At 40.7% G+C, this 20,564-nt stretch overlaps 1 protein-coding gene across 2 annotated transcripts; it reads left to right on the top strand.

Moving 5' to 3' along the window:
- Positions 1 to 3: 3 nt before the first annotated feature.
- On the top strand, positions 4 to 14,792 carry si:dkey-9i23.16 (uncharacterized protein LOC571915 homolog). Of its 2 annotated transcripts, XM_039613446.1 has the most exons (6): positions 4 to 140; positions 9,231 to 9,297; positions 9,396 to 9,506; positions 12,418 to 12,474; positions 14,179 to 14,337; positions 14,479 to 14,792. In XM_039613446.1, exons 2-6 carry the CDS (start codon positions 9,235 to 9,237, stop codon positions 14,584 to 14,586), a joined length of 498 nt encoding a protein of 165 aa, XP_039469380.1. In that variant the 5' UTR covers positions 4 to 140; positions 9,231 to 9,234; the 3' UTR covers positions 14,587 to 14,792. The 2 variants fall into 2 exon arrangements, with proteins under 2 accessions (XP_039469380.1, XP_039469381.1); XM_039613447.1 differs by lacking the exon at positions 14,179 to 14,337.
- The last annotated feature ends 5,772 nt before the right edge of the window (positions 14,793 to 20,564 follow it).

Below are 20,564 nucleotides of genomic sequence, written 5' to 3'. Positions count from 1 at the left end.
GTTCTCTGTCTCTGGCTGCCATCCAGCAGAGCGCCTCCTTCGCTTCCTGTTCTGTTTTCCTACATTCCAGAGAAGCAGCGACACATAGACCTTTGTGCCTTTGTGGTATAATCCTGAGACCCCTCAGACTTTTACGGGAGGTAAGGTTGGCCTGCTTTTTATTTTTATGTCTTCATCTTTGACAGTTGAATAGGATACACAAGCCCACGCGCCTTTCACAATACATGTTCTGCTGTTTTGGTGCTATTTATGTGAATGTCATCCATAAGTTCAGCATGTTGACATATTAGAAAGAATGTGTACACACACACACAGTGAGTGTACAAAGTACACTTTATTTGCACTGAATTTTTAATTTTTAGATATTTAAAAGAGGAAAAAAAAAGCATAAACATGGGAATAGACGGAGAAGTATATGGTAAAAGTTAGTAGTGCACACTCTAGAATAAGTGAAAATGGAGTGATGCCTTATAGCTCCACAAAACAAACAGCCCAGGAAAATGACTTGAAATGGCTTCATGCAGCTGATTACCCAAAACAACAGTTTTCCCTGTCTGTACTGTGCTGTGGTTATATACTCTGGAGTACCTCTATGGCTCCAGTTTACAACTGTAAAATGTGGATCAGCCATTCACTCCTGTACAGGAAGTCTGGACTGACTCTCCCTTTGAAGGGTCTGAGTTTCTGATTCCAAAGGGTGTACCCCAACAGCAAGTGCAGAAACTGGTGAGTAGATCGATCTAGATGATGAAAATCTACTCAAGTGCAAGTAGCCCTCCTGATTATAGAGGGAGGAAAGGCTAGGTTAATACTTGAGTGGCAAGGAAAGGAATAGGACCTAGAGCAACTGGTAAGAAAAAGATGCAATACTATTTTTTTTAACAAGTTTTAACTTTTACTATTAAAGTTTTACAAATGTCCACAAATTTGGACTTTAAAGTGCAAAATATTTCATTAAAGCAAATAATAGGAATCACATAATTAAATCACCTGATTTTATTCCAACTTAACTGCTCTATTTTATTGTAATGCTGATTTCTGAAACTGGTCTTAGCTGAATGAGACAGAAGAGGAAGAATGCCCTGGCTGCTGATGAAATCCTTTCCTGTCATGCCTGAAAGTCCAAATGGGGAAGCAGTGACTCATTACCAACTTCTCAGTTCCTTTCATACTTTAATTCAACATGGCAAAAAATAAGTAGAGAAAAAGGCAGAAATTAAACAAATGTTGGGCAGTTGTTAATGCCCTGGTGCTCACTGTGAATCCAGTCCCTTCTTTTAATGTGACAATCTGCTCAGCTACAGGAAACTAGAAGAACCCAACCCTCCCTAACACACGCCACACACACACACACACACACACACACACACACACACACACACACACACACACACGCTTGAGTCCCATTTCAGGTTGCATTTCTTAACTCCCACACTTTGGGGACAACACTTTCGGTATGGTTTAGAAGCAAGCTGGCAACTGAATTTTACAAAATTTTATTTGCTTTCATTTTAAGCAACATTTATCCAGACAGTATTTTTACCTTCCTATTGGGGACTGGGAATGTTTAATGTCCCCTTTGGGGTCTTCAGCGATACACAGATACACTAATTATTTTACTTCAGTTTTGGGGATATTACTTCCCTTAATTGGACAATTGAAAACTGCCAAAAGAGACGCTCGACTCTTATGACTTCTGGGGACGTTTCTAACACAAATACACTCCGCTTTAACCTAAATGGGGACATTCAAAAACCTGCAGCCTATGTATGTTTCTTTATTTAAGAACAGTAAATAAATAAATTAAACAAATATCAGAATATTCGTTTGTATGAAGCTTAGTTTTTCAGTTTGATTAGCACCTCTTAATTAACAAGCTAATCCTCATTGTTAGCTTGCACATGAAAAACTTAAGGACGCTAATAAACCTCTTTTTTATTTTGGAATCATAAAAGCACAGAAAAGTTTAATCAAACATGCCTTGATTTGCAATCTAAGACAGCTCTGAATTTCTAATTTATATGTGGCGAGTTTATTCTGGCTAAGTAGCTAAAGCTTATTTTCCAAATTATCAAGGGCACATCTAGCTAACCAATATTAGCATTTATTGCTAAATAACTTTCTTACATTCAGACAGAAAATGCTAAAACTTAGATTTTTGGTGGATTTTTCCTTTACAGCAGAAACCTTAAGATATAGCTATAAGAAGCTAAGAAAGTTTTAATTACTATCCCTACCTTTAAAGCTGCTCTACATGCTGCTGCTCCCCAGTGCACACCTCCATGGCTGCGATCGAGGCCTATGGTGACCTTACCTCACCTCCCCTGCCTTTAGGCTGTCCCTGCTCTGTCCATCTCGACTGTCACACACACAAACTCTGGACCTGCATTCACCTCTTTCCTCTGAACCCCCCACCCGACAGACACAAAACATCGCCCTTTCACTGACTGCCCCACCCCCACTTGCACATGAACTATTGCCCACAAGCACACTGTTGTTTATGTAAGATTGTATTGTATTGTGTTGTATATAAGACTTTTGTTTTGTTTTTATCTTTAAGTTGTTCATTGTACACCGAGGGCTGTCGGAGCATTGCAATTTCAAATTCCTGAGTATGATCTGTACATATGGGTCTTGACAATAAAGCTGACTTTGACTTGAGTCAAGCTCTGCAGATATCGCTAAGGCCCAGTCCAACCACGCTACAGAAGCTAATTTATCCCGCTTGCATCCAGGATATAATTTTTTCTGTCATTATCCATATCTAATTACCACAGTCTTTGATCAGCCCTTAAAGAGACTTTGGTGAGAATTAAGTTTTATCTCCCAATTTTACATACTGCCTAAAAGGTATTAGGGTTGAAATTTAAATTTAGCTCAGCTCTTTCACCACATTTTGGATCCATGCACGATTCAACAGAAATTCAAGAAACATCTCAAATATGTTGCAACACCAAGAGTAATTTATGTCAAGCTGCAGCTTAGAAAGCAAATATGAACCTAAAGTGCTCTGATATTTTTATGTAACTGCTTCAGATCATGCCAAATGACTCTTTAAAAAAAATATTAAAAATATTTGTATCATAATTACATCAAATATGACTCTTTTGTATTTTCTAGTGTGCTGTTTATCTTTTGAAAATATAATCTACTTTCTAACAAATAATCTACTGATTTCTATTTTTTAGTCAAGAAAATAACAGTTTATTTATATAAAACCATTCATACAATAGAATGTTGAAAAAGATCCTCAACAAAGATCAGTATATTAAGAGAAGTCTTACACTATGTTGGGAAATCAGTTTTACCCCGGTTCTTTTTTATTCCTCGGGCCTCCAGAGATGCACCGGACCCAGTAGTCATTTTTACAAAATCTTTATTCATCTTCATCTTTACTCATCTTCATTCATCTTTTCTTATTCTTTATTCTTTACTCATTCTTTAAGCATGCCTAGAAGGGAAGACGAGGCCGGTGTCCCTCTGAAACAATCTTCACCCCTTTGTTAGTTACACCCAGCTTTATAGCAGCGACCCCATCATAAATCCCCCACAATGTGCTGCAAACTCTGTGTCTGTGTCTATGTGCACGAGCACGTGAGTGCCTGCGTGTGCGTGAACCCGCGTGTCTATGTGAGTGCACGTGAATGACTGTGTGCATGTGGATGTGTGAGTATATCAGTTAAAACACTGTGGGTGTGTGTCTCTTCCTAGGGGCCATAAATACCATCTCCCCTCCAAACCACAGTTATCAAGTTACAAATATTGAGACCCCCACACAGGTATCCTCTGGGGAATTTCCACTCAGCATTAACTCCTCTTTGTCTTACTTTCACAGTTCAACTGGGGAGGGTCTCCTAAGATCTACTCCTAAGTTCATGACACAGTGAGGCCTTTATTTATATCCAGGGCAGTGTCAGTGTCTCTACCATAATTCTACATTCTATCTTAACACATTTCTAAACTCTAAAACAAACTAAACATTCCTACATGTCTAAACTCTAAAATAAGCTAAACATTTCTACAAATACAATATTATAAGGGTTAGCGAGAGGTCATACACACACACAAAAAAAATCAAAAATCAAAATCCATGAAATGTCACTTTTGGGGACAGTAGAAATTTTTGCAATTTCACACACTTCCACTAGGGGCAACATAGAGTTATACACAGATTGAGAAAAATTTTGGAGGCAAGGTCATACACATACACACAAAAAAAAAATCCAAAAAAATGTCACTTGTGGGCACAGGTGAGATTTTTGGATTAAAATATGTTTTAGAGCATGCTGAATGTTGTTAGAGGTAAATCTAATTGGGGATGGTGGTTTTGGTCCCCAAAGGGACAGGTGCCCCCAATTGACTGGTGTGTGAGCTGATAGAAGACCCCAATTTTGACACACACACACACACACACACACACACACACACGTTTAAATGTATTTATATAGTGAAGGATTATATTTAAGGATTTAAAAAATAAAAGTAAAATAAAACAGTCAATGTTAAAATTGACACACATGAACCAGTCAGACCCTACCCAGGCACTGTGACAGAGTTTAAACCTGTTTAAGGTGTGAGGAGTGGGTAGTTTGCTTTTCCACAGTTTTGGAGCTTTAGCAGATTAAAGTATATGATATCTAAAGATGGAGACTCGCATCCAATCTGGTCTGAAGGATGAAAATAATGAGGTTCCACAGTCAAAGTGTACAAAACTCATATAGACCAAGAACACAAGAAGCTTTAAGCAGTATGCTTGACAGAGCTTTGTATGTGTTCTGTCTATAGCTGCCCATATTCACTACATTTTCCGTTTGTCTGTATCTTGTCTGTACCCATTGTCTGAACTGTAATACACATTGTCAGTCGCTGGACACCACATATACATGAATAACAGAGAATAAAGAAACGTCCAAAAAACTTTTTATCACGTTAAATGCTTACATTAAAACACCCTTTCACACACTCTTTACCCCACAATGTTCAGAACTTGTTCCAAATATCACCAAATCATCATGTTCAGCACGCTGGCAGTAAGGACTAATGTAAAATATCAGAGCATCACAGTCGCAGGTGTCAGAGTATGGAACGATTGTACAGATGAAATGAAAAAGTCAACAGATCACATGTCTGTTTAAAAACATTGCATCAGTACGGGAAATGCTGTTCTCAGTGATCGAGCTGTCTCACTGTATTTTAAGATCGAGGCCCAACATCTCTAAAATCAGAAATATTCTGTCTCAGAGTGATGCTGAAAAAATAGTTCATGCATTTATTACTTCCAGGCTGGACTACTGTAATTCATTATTATCAGGATGTCCTAAAAACTCCCTGAAAAGCCTTCAGCTGATCCAAAATGCTGCAGCAAGAGTCCTGACAGGGACTAGAAAGAGAGAGCAGATTTCTCCTGTTTTGGCTTCCCTTCATTGGCTTCCTGTTCAGGGGCGGATCTAGAGAAATTTTCTTAGGGTGGCAAGAGGGTGTCAAAGAAATCAAATGGGGTGGCAAAATCAAGGCTTTTTTTTCAAACACATATGCAGGTGGTTACATATGGTTAAAATGATTCAAATGCAGTAAGTATACACGTTTTTCATATAAATATAGTCTATAACTTAATTATTGTCTGTAGCCCACATAATTAAACACTTTAGTTACATAAAACATGTGAGTTTTGATTTTATGTACTGTATAGCCTGTATAATAAATAAATATGTAGCCCAATAAGTATAAAACCCAGAAAGCTACACAACATGGGGCGGTTCATTTACAAACACAAGTCTAACTTAAGTTTCACTGTTTTTTGTTAGAAAACAATCACATTGTTACAGCTTAAATTACACAAAATGTCAGAAATCTGCTCTGTCATGAACAAAAATTTAAACCTAATTTTTCATCATTTGTTGGATTAACCCTCTGAGGTCTGAAACACAGCCGGCCATTTTTGACTCCTTTTGAGTTTACGTTTGTATTTCACCCTCAAATTGTTTCATTTTATTTTCCCCCTTGCCTTGTTTGGTATCTTTTCAGCTCAACTGAATTTAGTTTTTTTTTTTTTCACTGACATACTGCATTAGTATCACTGATCTGAAATCACACAAAGAACTTTAAATCCTAGTAGTATTTTTTACTGTAAAAAAACAGACATGTTGAGTAAATTTTTATAACTTGAAATGCAAATATAAAATGTACATTTTGTAAACATATACAACTATTTATCTAAAAATGCAGCCAATACACCTGCTGTTTCTTTCATTTTGTACAACCATTTAAAAATATTACTAAAACTAAAATGAGAGAACAATCAGGTGTCGCAATAAGATGCCCCACAAATGATGTGTGCCAGTAAAAAAAAGTTTTTCCACCAAAAAACAGAGGAGAGCAGCACAGGGATAAACCTGCAGGCCTGACAACAGCAGGTGTATCACTCCGCTGGTTTTCTACTTAGTGACAGTGTTTACGTTGCAAATGTGCCTTAGTGACATTCATTAGTGCCCTCACTGACACACAAGACAAAACGACTACACAACAGAACAGCTACACAAGACAGCACAACACACTAACTATACACTCCACACTAAACGTCACAAATCTCCCACATCTAAAACTCTCTCTCTCTCTCTCTCTCTCACTCGCTCGCTCTGTCTCGCTGCCGTTACGGTCACTCTAAAAACTCTCCCCTCTTCCTAAACAACCAAATCTCACGTGTTGACTTTTTAAAAAATTGGTCGACATGGTGCATTTTTCCACCGATAGGAAAGAGGTGGCTTTTTTTCCTTTCTTTACTGTTTTCGCGCTGTCCTTAGAAAACGCTTAAAACACACACACACATAAAAAACGTGACGACAGTATTTAGAAAAAAGCGTGGCTTATATATATTATCATAACTCCGGATTTACTGGCCTGTAATTAAAATTTAAAAACTTTGAAGTCTGAACTTTCAATGTGGGTTGAAATAGAGACTCAGCGTGGCTGCAGCTTGTTGCTGTGTCAGCTTACATCAAGTCATGTGATTTGGAGGTGCAGCGTGTCCGTGGACCACAGAGGGTTAATAACACTCACCTTCCTTCCATTTCCAGAGTGTAACATCCAACCACCTGTGTAAAATCCGAAATTCCCATGGTGTTGTTCAAAATGTGCTCTGGCACAATCATAAGCATGGCTTGCTACTGAAAACAAGAAAAAAGGCGGTCCTGCTATGGGCTGAACCATTTGTTAATGGTGGAGGGGGGGAACACTATGCAGTATATTCAGTTTTAGCATTTATATTCACTGCTGACTGTAACTACGCTCAAACTGTTAATGCTATCTTATTTTAATAAACAACACTGTCATATGCAAAACTGGGGTGGCACTTGGGGTGGCAAGGGATGATTTTAGGGTGGCACTTGCCACCCCATGCCACCCTTCTAGATCCGCCCCTGTTCCTGTTAAATCCAGAATTCAAAATCCTGCTCCTCACATACAAGGTCTTAAATAATCAGGCCCCATCTGATCTTAATGACCTTGTAGTACCATATCACCCTATTAGAGCACTTCGCCCTCACACTGCAGGCTATGCTTTTGTTCATGATTTTTCAATACTAATACTATACAAAGAATAAAACCACTTCTACTAAATATAAAACTGGAATCCCATTTCCCCAAAGTTCTGCTTCTTTGGCAAAACTGTACTGTCTTCTAAACCTGTGTATATATGGGATCCCCACGTTGGTAAGAATACATCACATGAACAAAGGAGTGAATGTTTGCAGAGTAGTGAAGGAGAAAACATTGTTGTAACCTGCCTATCAATCTGTTTTTCCCTCTTCATGCCTTTTCCTCTTTTTCCTTCTCTCTTCTCCTTCTTCTCACCACCATCTGTTTCTTGTCCTGCAGCATTCCTGTTCTTCCCAAGAGGATTCTGACATGTGCTTTTAATGAACTAACATGCAGTTACTTTTATCTTTCCCTATCTCATTATGTTCTCTGTTCTTCGATGCATGAGAGCCTTTCCAAACAAACAGCACATACACACACATATATGTATGTGGGTCTGTGCATAGCCTTTTTCTTTTTTAATCTGCTTTATCGTCCGGTTGTGTATGTTTTTATTTTTATTTTTATTTTGCCGCACTTGGTTTATTTTTTTTGTGGGATTAAGAATAAATCTGACTTTGAGTTCTGACCAGAACAGAACTGATTTTTTTGTTTGTTTGTTTTTCTAGCAGAAAAAAAGAAATCGGGAAGAATAAATCCCTGAACAGCAAAAGTACATTAACAACTGAACGTTTGGGAACATCATAGCGTGTTCCTAATGTTCTCCATTAGGCCTCCAGATTGTGCCCCATGTCTTGTAGACTGACCCCATTTTACCTTACATTTTCTTATTGCCCTTTGTGACGACTTTGTGATTAGTAGACTTCACAAATTAGGCTAGTAATGACTCATCATAGTTCTGATCTTCATATAAGCATAAGACAGCATGCAGAGTACCAGGTAAGGGGTTAGGGTTAGAGACTTTGTCTGCAAAATGAAGTGGTATCTTGTTTACTTCCGTGTATCCAAGGCTTCTCTTTTGACAGTGGATCAGTTTGTTTTTAATGTTTTGTAAAGATTTCAGGTGCATGTGTTTATAACAGTTTATCGTATTTATGTTAACCTTAATCATACTGTTACACTAGTTTTATTGTTTTATATTTGAGAAGGTCAACATATCCAACCTAAAGTCCAAATCTTTCATGGTCATAAAAGTCAAAATGTTGACAGTTATAAATACTTTAGACCCAGGCTGGGTAACAGACCCCCGTTTGAAAACCATCTGGAAGCCCTTTCAAGAAAATTATAGATAAAAATTGGGGGGAACAAAACAAAAACAAACAAACAAAAAAACCACACTAATTCACAAGTCAAAAGATCATTGTACATCTACAGTGTTATCTGTGTTTTATTATGGAGATATTGTTTATAGGAATTTGTATTTTGTACATAGTTAATTTGTGTGTAATGTATAATCTTTACTTTTACTATGTAGCCGTTTGTATCAATGTTTTATATGTGTTTTAACACGAATCTTGATCTTTATTGGACTACCTGTTTAAATACATGATTTGACACTAATAATGAGTGCTCCAGTGTTACCATGTTTAGGTTAGTCTACCAGTAACACTTACTGAAGCTCCTAGTCATATTATTATTTTTGAACTGTTTGTACTATTGATATACTGCAGTTTGATATATCGTTTCCTGTTTTGCAGTGACATGGCTTCTGAGGGAGCAAGGTTACGTCGCCTCTTTGCCTGGTTTGACCCTGAAAGTGTTGCGGTGAGATTTAGGCACAACTAAGCTGTGTATCTGAAGCTCACTTGTAACTTCATATATATTATTCAGTGGTTGTCTTTTGCACGTCTTTGTTTGCACAGGTGCTCACCATCCTGTTGGGGCTGTTCCAGGTGCTGTTCTCTGCCCCGTTTGCTTACATTGACCAAAGTTTTCCAAAACTCTTCATACTGCCACTAGTCTTAGGAATTGTGGTATGTACTTCATGATTCCTCCACAAATTTGCAGCTATAACGTAACATTCACACACATTCACACTCTGATGGACGTTTCAGAGAACAACTTTGGGTTAGTATCTTGCCCAGGATATTTGACACACAGACTGGAGGAGCCAAGGATTGAACCACCAACCTTCCAATGTGTAGTAGACTTGTAGTCAAGACCGCCTAAACCAAGACCAAGACCAGAGGGTATTGAGACCAAGACAAGACCTAGACAGACCGAGTCAAGATCAGGACAAAGTCGAGATGAGACCGAGACAAAAAATTCTTTAAACTGCAGCCAGATGCTGCTTCGTTTACGGGTGTCAGGCATATTTATGTGTTTCTGCGATGCACTCGCACAGCCCTCCTCACCTCTGTCTACTGTCTCACTCACTGAGAGGACAGACGCACGCTCCACTTGAATGTCGCGTCTCTCACCCTCTTTTTTCTTTTTTTTTTCACATAATGATATTATCCTATATCCTTGCATTTGATTGGCCACAATATGGAGGGATCGGAGCATAGCTGAGCCACTGTGTGAGAGCTGAGCAGCCAAAGGAAATTAAGTGAGGAGCCGGCTCTCGCTCAATGGGAGTCGACTCTTCTGATTCACTACAAAGCACTCTCTAAGCACGGCTCTTAGAGCTGATGCTTTTGCACATGACACATTATGGAACATTACATTGTCTGTCATGGATACTGTTGACTCCAAATCTCCCGACCACTATGTCGATCTGAGACAGCAAGACCGAGACAGCGCAACCAAGACAAGACCAAGACCAAAATCCATTGAGACCAAGACAAGACCAAGACCACGTAAAAGTGGTCTCAAAACCGGTCTCGAGACATCCAATTCTAATATGTAGATGTCCTGCTCTAGGGCGTACGTTCAGAACCTGAGAGCAAAGCTACACCCATATGGAAGACTGTCCTGGGAAAATTTGCTCCAGGCCCAGGAACGTCAGCAGAGCTTGTACAACAGAGGGGCTAGGCTCAGACAGTTTTGCATGTATTGCTCCTTTCTTCTACCTCAAGGATCCTTGCTAAAGGCAAGGACCCTTTGTGGTCACACAGCGATTGGGTGATCTTGACTATAAAGTAGTGCGATCGGACAGGGGTGGGGACACGCAGATATACCACTAAGTCAAAGTGTATAGAGAGGCTGGAACAGCTTCTCAGGTGAGACTGGTAAAGGAAAGATGAGTTAGTCAGAGGTGCCAGATCCCACCATTCCTGTCTTCCTCCACTGTGATGACCATCTCACACAGGCCCACATAGCAGATGTTGCTGTACTGCAACAGCATTTTGCAGATGTGTTCTCCCCCTGCCTGGTTGTACTACACTCAGAGCACTGTTGAAATGTGCTCTGGTGTGGTGGTTCAGTCATGCACCTATTGGTTACCTGAACATGAAAGACAAATTTATCAGAAGGAGGTGGCTTCTATGCTGGAGATGGAAATGATAGAGCCCTATAGCACCTGGTGTTGCCCCATAGTACTTGTGGTGAAGAGAAATGGGTCTTTATGGCTCTGTGTGGAATACCACCAGCTGTCAGGTTGATGTTTATTCCATGCCCCAGTTTGACAAGCTACTGGTCCAGTTAGGCACTGCTTGTTTTTTCACAATGCTGGATTTACCAAGGGCTACTGTAGTCCTGGAGTCCCTGAGGCAGGAGGGTTCATAGCCAACCCAAAAAGAAGGGAGCACATTGATGGAGGGCGGCACCCTATCTGGGGCATCACCTGGGAGGCAGGTAGGTGCGCCTGCAGAGAGAAAACTACAGCCATCATCCCAGAACCAAAAAAGAGGTGAAGCAGTTTTTGGGTCTGACTGGCAACTACTGCTAGTTCATGCTTGGTTTCGTGGTGCTGACCAGCAACTTATCTGATCTCACTCACAAAGGTGCCTCAGATCCAGTTCAGTGGATGTGTAGCCGCTAAGGCTGGAAGGCCTGCTGTCGATTACACACGTCGCCTCCCCCATTACTCTTCTTGCTCTCGGGACTGGGTTGCCATGTTATGCTGGCCAGTCCGCCAAATGACCCGTCACACCACATGATCAGGCAGCAGGTCCTTCTTTGCTCACGCTGGCTTGCACGCGTTTCTTTCCTTGTTTCTGCGCTCACCCTCCCCTTTAACAAGTCAGTTTGATGGCTAATAGGCCGCCTCAGGGAACGCCTAAACCTCAACAGGTGCCTGCTATTGTCCGCCTAGTCCACAGTGGATTAAAAGAATATCGTGCAACAACACCAAAACAGGCAATATAAATATCAGGATAAAACCAGTATGATCAAAACAACAAACCATAAAACAAACACAAATTTTCACTTTGTGACAGATGGACCAGTCCCACGTGGCATTTTACCAGTTCCCTGTGGGGAACCCCTACTCCACACCCTTACTTTTCATCTGTAGATGGATGCCTCGAACAGAAGCCTGGGGGCTGTTTTGGGTCGACAGCCCTGTTGTCTACATTAACCCAAAACTGTCTGTGAGAGAGGTCAGAGAAGGAGGACTGAGTTCACCTCGACTGAAAAGTCGAAAAAAATGTAGAAAAAAAGTGCTTGTATGAATGAGGCATGTTGTATAAAGTGCTTTAAGTGATCAAGTACAGTAGAAAAGAGCTAAAAAGTTGCCCATTGCCTCTATATACATACAGTATGCATGTTGTTTTTGTTCAGAGAAGGCCTTGTGTGAATCCTGTCCTACATGTACTCCAAAAGCATGGTGCCTCATAAGAGGTCATACAGTCAAGGAGGCCACAAACTGTAGAACAACTGGAATCTCTCATCATTCAAACTTGTACACTGCTGCATTTTGTTTGATTTGTGCGCTCATGCTTGCTATCATTTATCATTGAAGCAACATTAACCTTCCAGTTATATTTCTTGTGTGTCTTGCAGGTTATGGCAGGGGGGTCCTTCACAATGGCCAATGAAAAGAACCCTAGCAGACTACTAGTGAGTTGGCATAAAATGCTAATGTGAAGGTCAGATTTGAAAAAGAAGAAACCAAAAACCCAAAAACTAAAGTATCACATGAGACAGGTTTTCTAACAGCAAATACACTACTGTGTGTGTGTGTGTGTGTGTGTGTGTGTGTGTGTGTGTGTGTATCCTGAAATGGCATAACTGGGATTGAGCACTCTTTTTTTTTTGTGACGTCGCCTGAAAGACCTTAAAAAGTAACACAGCAAGCAACGATCTAAAGAAACAGCTGAGACAATAGTCATTGTAGCATCCCCGGTTGAAAAGATGGTCTCTCAAACTGATGGTTCACAATCCTTTTATTAAACAGCCGTGTATGTGAACACACCGTAAGAGCTACAACATACAGAATAAAAGACTATTAGTAAATCAAACAGTGTGTTACCTTTAACCTTTTGACTTATTTATTAATCACAAATCAATTCTCTTTACCTTACATAACAAATAACACTGAAACTTGTAAATTATTGCATATAACAGCGAAATCGTTGCATCGCTGCCTAAACATGATGAGGTACATTAGCACCCTCTAGTGGGTGAAAACTTAGCCTTTATCCTTAGTAGCGGTCAGCAGCTATATGCTCCGTAAAACAACAAAGTACAAATCCACAGGACAAACTTTGTTACAAACCTTTTTCCCTCATCAACCAGGTGCTAAGAAACTGCTTTCAACTCAGGATTGCACCTTAATAGCCGTTCTTTTTCCCCATTTCCGTCCATTAACCATAGAGCACACCTTCTCTCTGTGCATTAAAACCCACACTTCTGCTATATGATTTACGCCACTTAATTTACGGCACCTTGTCGCTCTGTGACTTTCAAAATAAAAGCATCCGCTCCAACAATATAATAGTCACTCATAACTTTACAAACTACTTCACAAAATATTAATGAGGTCATTTACAGTCATCAACGTCTGTCGGTCTAGACCAGGGGTGGGGAACTCCAGGCCTCGAGGGTCAGTGTCCTGCAGGTTTTAGATCTCACCCTGGGTCAACACACCTGAATCACATGATTAGTTCATTGCCAGGCCTCTAGAGAACATGAAGACATGTTGAGGAGGTCATTTAGCCGTTTCGCATCTACAACCTGCAGAACACTGGCCCTCAAGGCCTGGAGTTCCCCACACATTGTTTAGAAAATGTTACAAACACATTTCTAATGCTTTGGGACTCCAGTAAACGACAGTGAGAGCAAAATTACTCCAAGAAGCCAGAACAGCATCTACATCTACATCATGGTTGAACAATAAGACTGGGCAAAAATGCATGGGCGTAGGCTTAGGAGAAACCCACTGCTGACCAAGAGAAACACAAAGGCACTCAGGTTTCCCAAAAAACATCGTGATGATGCCATTTTGAGAAATATTTTGTGGACCGATGAGGCAAAAGCTAAAGTGTTTTGGAATTTTTTTTAGTCCTGTTGCATGCGGTGTAAAATCATTACATTTAAAAAATACAGTTTTTAAAGTAATGGTTTACTCAGGTTTGTCTAATCTTAAAATTAGTTTGTTCTGAAACGTGTACAGTACGTATAAGAAACATGCCAAAAGACTAAGACTACTATTGTCTCACAATGTCACAATACCTGATGACATTCCTGATAAAATGATCATATCACATTTCTTATATTACATAATGTCACATGATTCACAAAATCAGTCTGTCTCCTCTGCAGCTTCAAGGTTGTGTCTGCAGCAATGTGGTTGGTCTGTTGGGGACGTTGCTTGCTTTCGGCCTGTATTACTACACCCTCCACACATCACACAGCAAAGTCACATGCTTGGATGACCATTATAATGGCTACTCGAGGGTTTGCCTCCCACAACTACTGGCAGTCAGTGTCATCAGTTATGTTTTGGTTTTTGCCCTTTCACTTATTTTGACACATTGTTCTCTTTTCATTTTTTCCCTTTCTAATCCTAAAACTTAAAGTCCTGTGGATTGTAGTACAGCGTGTCTCTCTTGTTCTCTGCAGGACTACTCCTGGAGTGTGACGCTGCTGCTGCTGCTCTTTGACACTGGTGCTGTGGTCATGCACTGTCTCCTCTCTATCTCCGCCTTCAAAACACTGAAGACAAACTAAGACACGCAAACCAAAACCATTGTAGTAGTCATTCATTCCTGGTGTAAGAAAACTTAATGGAATCTGACTTTTCCTTTGCTGACAAGTCAGATTATCTACTGATCCCACCCTCTGTACAAACAACTACTATCACTATATCTTATGTTTTGTAACCACTGTATAACAAAGACCCTCATTAATAAATGTGATTACTGGTTGTTACTGTATTATGTGGTCCTCACAGGTTTTACCTCTTTGTGAATGGTAGCTTGGTTTTACTAAAGTTACCATCCAATTTTGTGTTGAGCCCCTGGTGATGGGGAGGCCTAGCTACAAGTTTGTAAGTGCATGCATTGTACCCATTGTTCCCTTTTCCAGTCTGCTTTCAGTAGACAGATGGCCTCACTGTTAGTCTTCAAACTTTTTTTGATAACACCTTTAGTCAGGGCTGAATCATGTGACCCTAATCCATGTATTAGTTATGCTATTACATATTTTAATTTTCAATATCTTTCCTGACTTATATTAAATAGTTATTTTTAATAAATAAGGAATCTCATTTTTAATAGCTTCTGCTGCATTTTCTCAGTCATGTGTCAACTCTTCCATATCACACAGAGCCTGTTTCACTTTTGTTCCACACCTTCCCCAGTCCATATGAGTTTAGATATCACGCATGAGTTTTCTCATGCGTGATATTAAATCTCCTGAAATCAAATCTCAGGACGTACCACAATTCACAGGTCACATTAACTCAGTAGACCGACACATCAAATTCACAAGGGAGGATATGAAAAGTGGCAGGTTAGCCTTCTTAGACTGTGAGATTTCCATCAGTAATGTAGGACATCTAAAATCTGATATGTACCATATAGGTTTATGGTACAGTACTTAAGGTTTGACTCTCATCATCCACTGGAGCACAAACTGGGTGTCATCAGGATGCTACAACACAGAGCGAACACCATCCCCACTGACACAGCGGCCAGGGAGGCAGAAGAACATCACATCAAGAAGGCCCTGAGTAAATGTGGTTATCCCAGCTGGACTTTTGTCAAAGCTGGGAAGACATCTAAAGAAAGCTCCAGCCGATCCAGGAGAGAAGGACAACCGCTGCGCAGGCGAAAACCTGTAGTGATCCCATATGTGTCAGGAGTATCGGAGCAGTTGAGACGCATTTTTTCTAAACACCGGGTCTCTGTGGCTTTTAAACCCCAAAACACGCTGCCCCAAAAATTGGTCCACCCCAAGGATCGGGTCCCCCGACACAAACAGAGTAACATAGTGTACGCTGTTAAGTGCCAGGATTTATACATCGGGGAAACCAAACAACCTCTGGCGAAGCGGATGGCACAACACAGGAGAGCTACCTCGTCAGGCCAGGACTCTGCAGTCTATTTACACCTACAGGCCAGTGGACACTCTTTCAATGATGAGGATGTACACATCCTGGACAGGGAAGAACGCTGGTTTGAGCGCCGGAGTCAAGGAGGCCATTTACGTGAAAAGGAAAGACCATCTCTGAATCGAGGAGGGGCCTAAGGGTACATCTGTCACCATCTTACAATGCTGTGATTGCAGCCATTCCCCAACTCTCTGTGAATGGTACTCATGGCCATTGATCAGTGTTCTTTGATCAGTGGGTTTTGGTCAGTGATTGTTGATCAATGGTCATGAGAATTTGTATATTAATGATGTAGGAACTGACCTCACAGCCCATTGTTCCTTCAGTGGGCTGGTTTCAGTCAATATGCAAATGTACTGTTTATAAGGTTTGGGGAAACCTGCAGTCAGCTGAGACTGAAGAAGTCACTTGGATGAGTGACGAAACGTTTCTCCCACTGAAAACGTCCAGATGAACAGAATCAACTTTTAGAGATTTACTTACCTGGATGATTGAGCATGCATCAAGACGTAGACTTGAAACAGCTTTATTGTTAAAAACCATAACTAAACTGCCATCTTAAACCTACATTCTCAACACGACGTTATCGTGTTTTTAAACCAACGGCCACAGAACAGTTTTCCACTGCCTTTGCAAGACTGTCGAATTCTTCCCTTGGCGATGGTAATGAGCAGATGGAATTGAATATTAATAGTAAATGCAAGACTATTCTTGATGTGATCGCCCCATTTAAATCAGCGCGATCGACAACTTACTCAGACCCATGGATAAACGAGTCGACTCGATCAGCTAGGCGACAGTGCAGGAAGGCTGAACGAAAATGTAAAAGAGACAAGTTACAAGTCTCTTTCCTGCTGCTGAGAGAGAGCCTATCTAGATATCAAGCCATCGTAAAAGCTGAAAAAGTTTCTCGCAAGCATTATTGAGAACAACTCTAATAATCCCTGAACTCTTTTCTCAATTATTGATTCGGCCTTGAATACCTCCCCCGCCTTCCATATAGATAGCTCCGCTGAAACTTGCGATAGATTCTTGCAGTTTTTTATTAATAAGATAGAAGTGCTTCGATCTGCGTCTACCCTACCTCTGTATAATGTCTCATTAACATATACCTGCTCAACTGCTTTTGACCAGTTTGAGCCTGTATGTCTTAACCAGGTGGAAGATCTTTGTAATAGCATAAAGACATCATCCTGCCCCTCAGATGGAGTCCCAACCCATTTTCTAAAAAAAGATTATTAAGGTAGTTGGCCCTGACATTTTAACTATCTTTAATAGTAGTCTTAGCTCTGGAGTAGTACCAACTGGATACAAGCACGCTGTAGTGCAGCCAGTACTTAAAAAACCAAACCTTAACTCCTCTGTTCTTGCTAATTTTAGACCTGTTTCCAAGCTTCCGTTTCTGTCAAAAATTCTAGAAAGGATTGTATTTGATCAGCTACAAACCTTTCTAAATAGTGATAATATTTTTGAGAAGTTCCAGTCAAGCTTCAAAACCCACCACAGCACAGAAACTGCCCTCCTAAAAATACTTAATGATATTTTATTAATCACTGACTCAGGAGACTCAGCTGTGCTCTTGCTCCTAGACTTAACTGCAGCCTTTGATACTGTTGACCACAGCATTCTGATCTCCTGTTTGGAGCAATGTGGTATCAAAGGTATCCCCTTGGAATGGTTTAGGTCTTACCTCTCCGAGAGGACTTTTTCCGTGAGCCTTGATGATTTTATTTCTTCCCCAACTCCTTTTACTTGTGGTGTCCCGCGGGGTTCTGTATTAGGCCCAATTCTTTTTTCAATCTATATGTTACCCCTAGGCCTAATCTTTAAGAAGCATAACATCTGCTTTCACTCATTGTCTGACCTTTTGCAGCTTTATACGCCTTCTAGAGCCCTTCGATCAAGTGATCATTTACTCCTTAGCTTACATAAGTCTAGGATGGTTCATAGAGGAGATCGGGCATTTGCGGTTGTGGCACCGAAAATGTGGAATGATCTACCTCTCCACATTAGAAAGGCCCCAACTGTTACTCTTTTTAAATCTTATCTTAAAACACATTTTTTTACTTTGGCTTTTGATACTGCATGAGAGTTACCAATTCTTTTATCCTAATTTTCTTTTAGTTTTCTTACCTGTTGTTGATGTTAATGTCATTGTTTAATTGTTATTTTGTACAGCACTTTGGTCAACTCCCTGTTGTTATTAAATGTGCTTTATAAATAAATAAATAAATGGAATGAAATAAACTAAAAAAAATACCAAAAACTAAACAGGCAGACTAGCAGGCAGAACACACAGTACGGAGTGAAGTTAGATCACAACACGGACAGAGCACAACACAGGGATTAAATACACAGAGGAGCAATCAGTGAATGAGAGACAGAAGGGAAACACAGCTGGGGCAAATCAGTGCTAACGAGACAGGGGAAGCAAAACCTGATACAATAACCTGAGACACGGGCCGTTTATCAATGCCCAAGTACGCGAGTACGTACTCGCGTGCTCGGTGAGCACGTACTCGCCGAGCACGCACGGGAGTGCGTACCGCCGAAACGCGAGCACGGACTCGTTGGCGTTTCTCAATTCTCAAACGCGAGCACGGACTCGTGATTTGTACAGTCGAACACCAGCGTGCGTGATGATGTCACAGGTCCGGAGTTTTACTGCCGTCCCCTCTTAATGTAACTGTAAGTAACATGTTATGAAGCTTACCTTTAATCACAGCCAAACCGGTTTACTCAGGAACAAATAACACACTGAAATAAACCAAACATTAACATTTAGAAGTGATCTACGTGACTTATATATCATTTTTAACCTCAGTAGTGAAACCTCTATTAATAAAAATAGTGTACATGTACATACGTGTACATACCTTAATAAAAACAAGCAGGTGAGATGTTAGAACGCTTTTATTTCTATTCTAGTGGACACTCAATACTATAGACAGCTGCTGGGGTTTCTTTAACCTCAGTAGTGAGAAGACCGCGAGCGGGGGCGATGTGCCGGGAGTCCGCTGTTGAGTTTTGGACGAAATGCATTCTGGGATATATAGCTGTCCCAAGTCTACACCGATGCATGCTCGATAAAATGGGCGGATCGAGAACACATCCGGGACTTTTTCGCGTTCTCGGCGTGATGCGTGCCAATTGGAACAGTACTTGGTCTCCGACTGATGACGTATCACGAGTACACGAGAACGCAAGTACGCACAAGTACGCATATTGATAAACGCCCACGGACTTCAAGTAAAACAGGAAACATAACACAGAGACGTGGACTTGACAAGGGGATACAGCAGACAGGGGAGCCAGAGCAACTAAGGAACACAGACGGAAACCAGAACGCAGAACACTAACAAAGAAACCAAAACACTAGAAATGATAAATAATATCAAAATCAAAGTTTATAAATAACACAAAACTGAAAACTCTGGGTCGATGACCCAGGCAAATCAGAGGGTGTGGTGGATGTGTGTCTGTGTGTGTAGCTAGACTTGGGTCTGGGGCTCGCTGAGCCTTGGTCCCTGTGAGAAACTGTCATTGAGGGTGGGGGTGGGGACTCCCCTCCTACCATTCCCCACTCGTCGTTGCTCGTTTTGGATGGTTGCTGGCCTGCTCTCCTGGGGGTTGTGGTCTGAGGTGGCTTGGCCTTCTTCTTTGCCTGGACAGTCACAGGGCACAGATAATAATGTGAATAATAAAGTAAAATAAATAAAACAGAGATGGTTAGATAGAGCTTTAAGGGTTAAAGGATATGACTTCTACACCAAAGGAAACAAACAAAAAAACCTATAAATCAAAACCATTGCAATAGCTTCTGGGTGCAAAAATACAAAGCTCCTAAACCTGCATTCTGTACTGATACTATGTTTCACAATGGAGGAATATATTACATTATATTACACAGACTGAATTTCCCGGAGGAACCCACCCGAGGGATTAATAAAGTTTCATCTAATCTAATCTAATCTAGACTGAGGATTTATGATTGACGAGTCATCAGGAAATGGGCAAACAGTTTCACAGTCAGACCCGCCCTCTTCGTCACATCCTACCCTTAAAACAGGACTAATAGATGATGTCACAGTAGCTTTTATTCTCTGCAGAAAAGTACACATAAAATAATAGAGAGAAATCCTTCATATTTACGCTTTACATTGACAAGTCCTTGTCAAGTCCGTGTCTCTGTGTTATGTTTCCTGTTAGGGGCGATCGTGGCTCAAGAGTTGGCAGTTCGTCTTGTAATCGGAAGGTTGCCGGTTCGAGCCCCAGCTTGGATAGCCTTGGTTGTTGTGTCCTTGGACATCACCTACCGCCTACTGGTGATGGCCGATGGTGCGATATGGCAGCCTTGCTGCTGTCAGTCTGCCCCAGGGCAGCTGTGGCTACAACTGTAGCTGCCTCCACCAGTGTGTGAATGTGAGAGTGAATGAATAGTGGAATTTGTACCATGCTTTGAGGTTCTCGAAAAGCGCTATATAAATGCAATCCATTATTATTATTATTAACTAGAATTTTCCTGCATGTATTCCTGTAGCCAAGTTGGAGAGTAAACATTTAGTGTTTACTAATTTATATTTTACTTTTACAG

This window comes from Oreochromis aureus, linkage group 6 (genome assembly GCF_013358895.1).
Source record: "Oreochromis aureus strain Israel breed Guangdong linkage group 6, ZZ_aureus, whole genome shotgun sequence".
Classification (NCBI taxonomy): Eukaryota; Metazoa; Chordata; class Actinopteri; order Cichliformes; family Cichlidae; genus Oreochromis; species Oreochromis aureus.
Note: the sequence above shows the minus strand (reverse complement) of the source record. Positions and strands in the feature narration are given on the sequence as shown.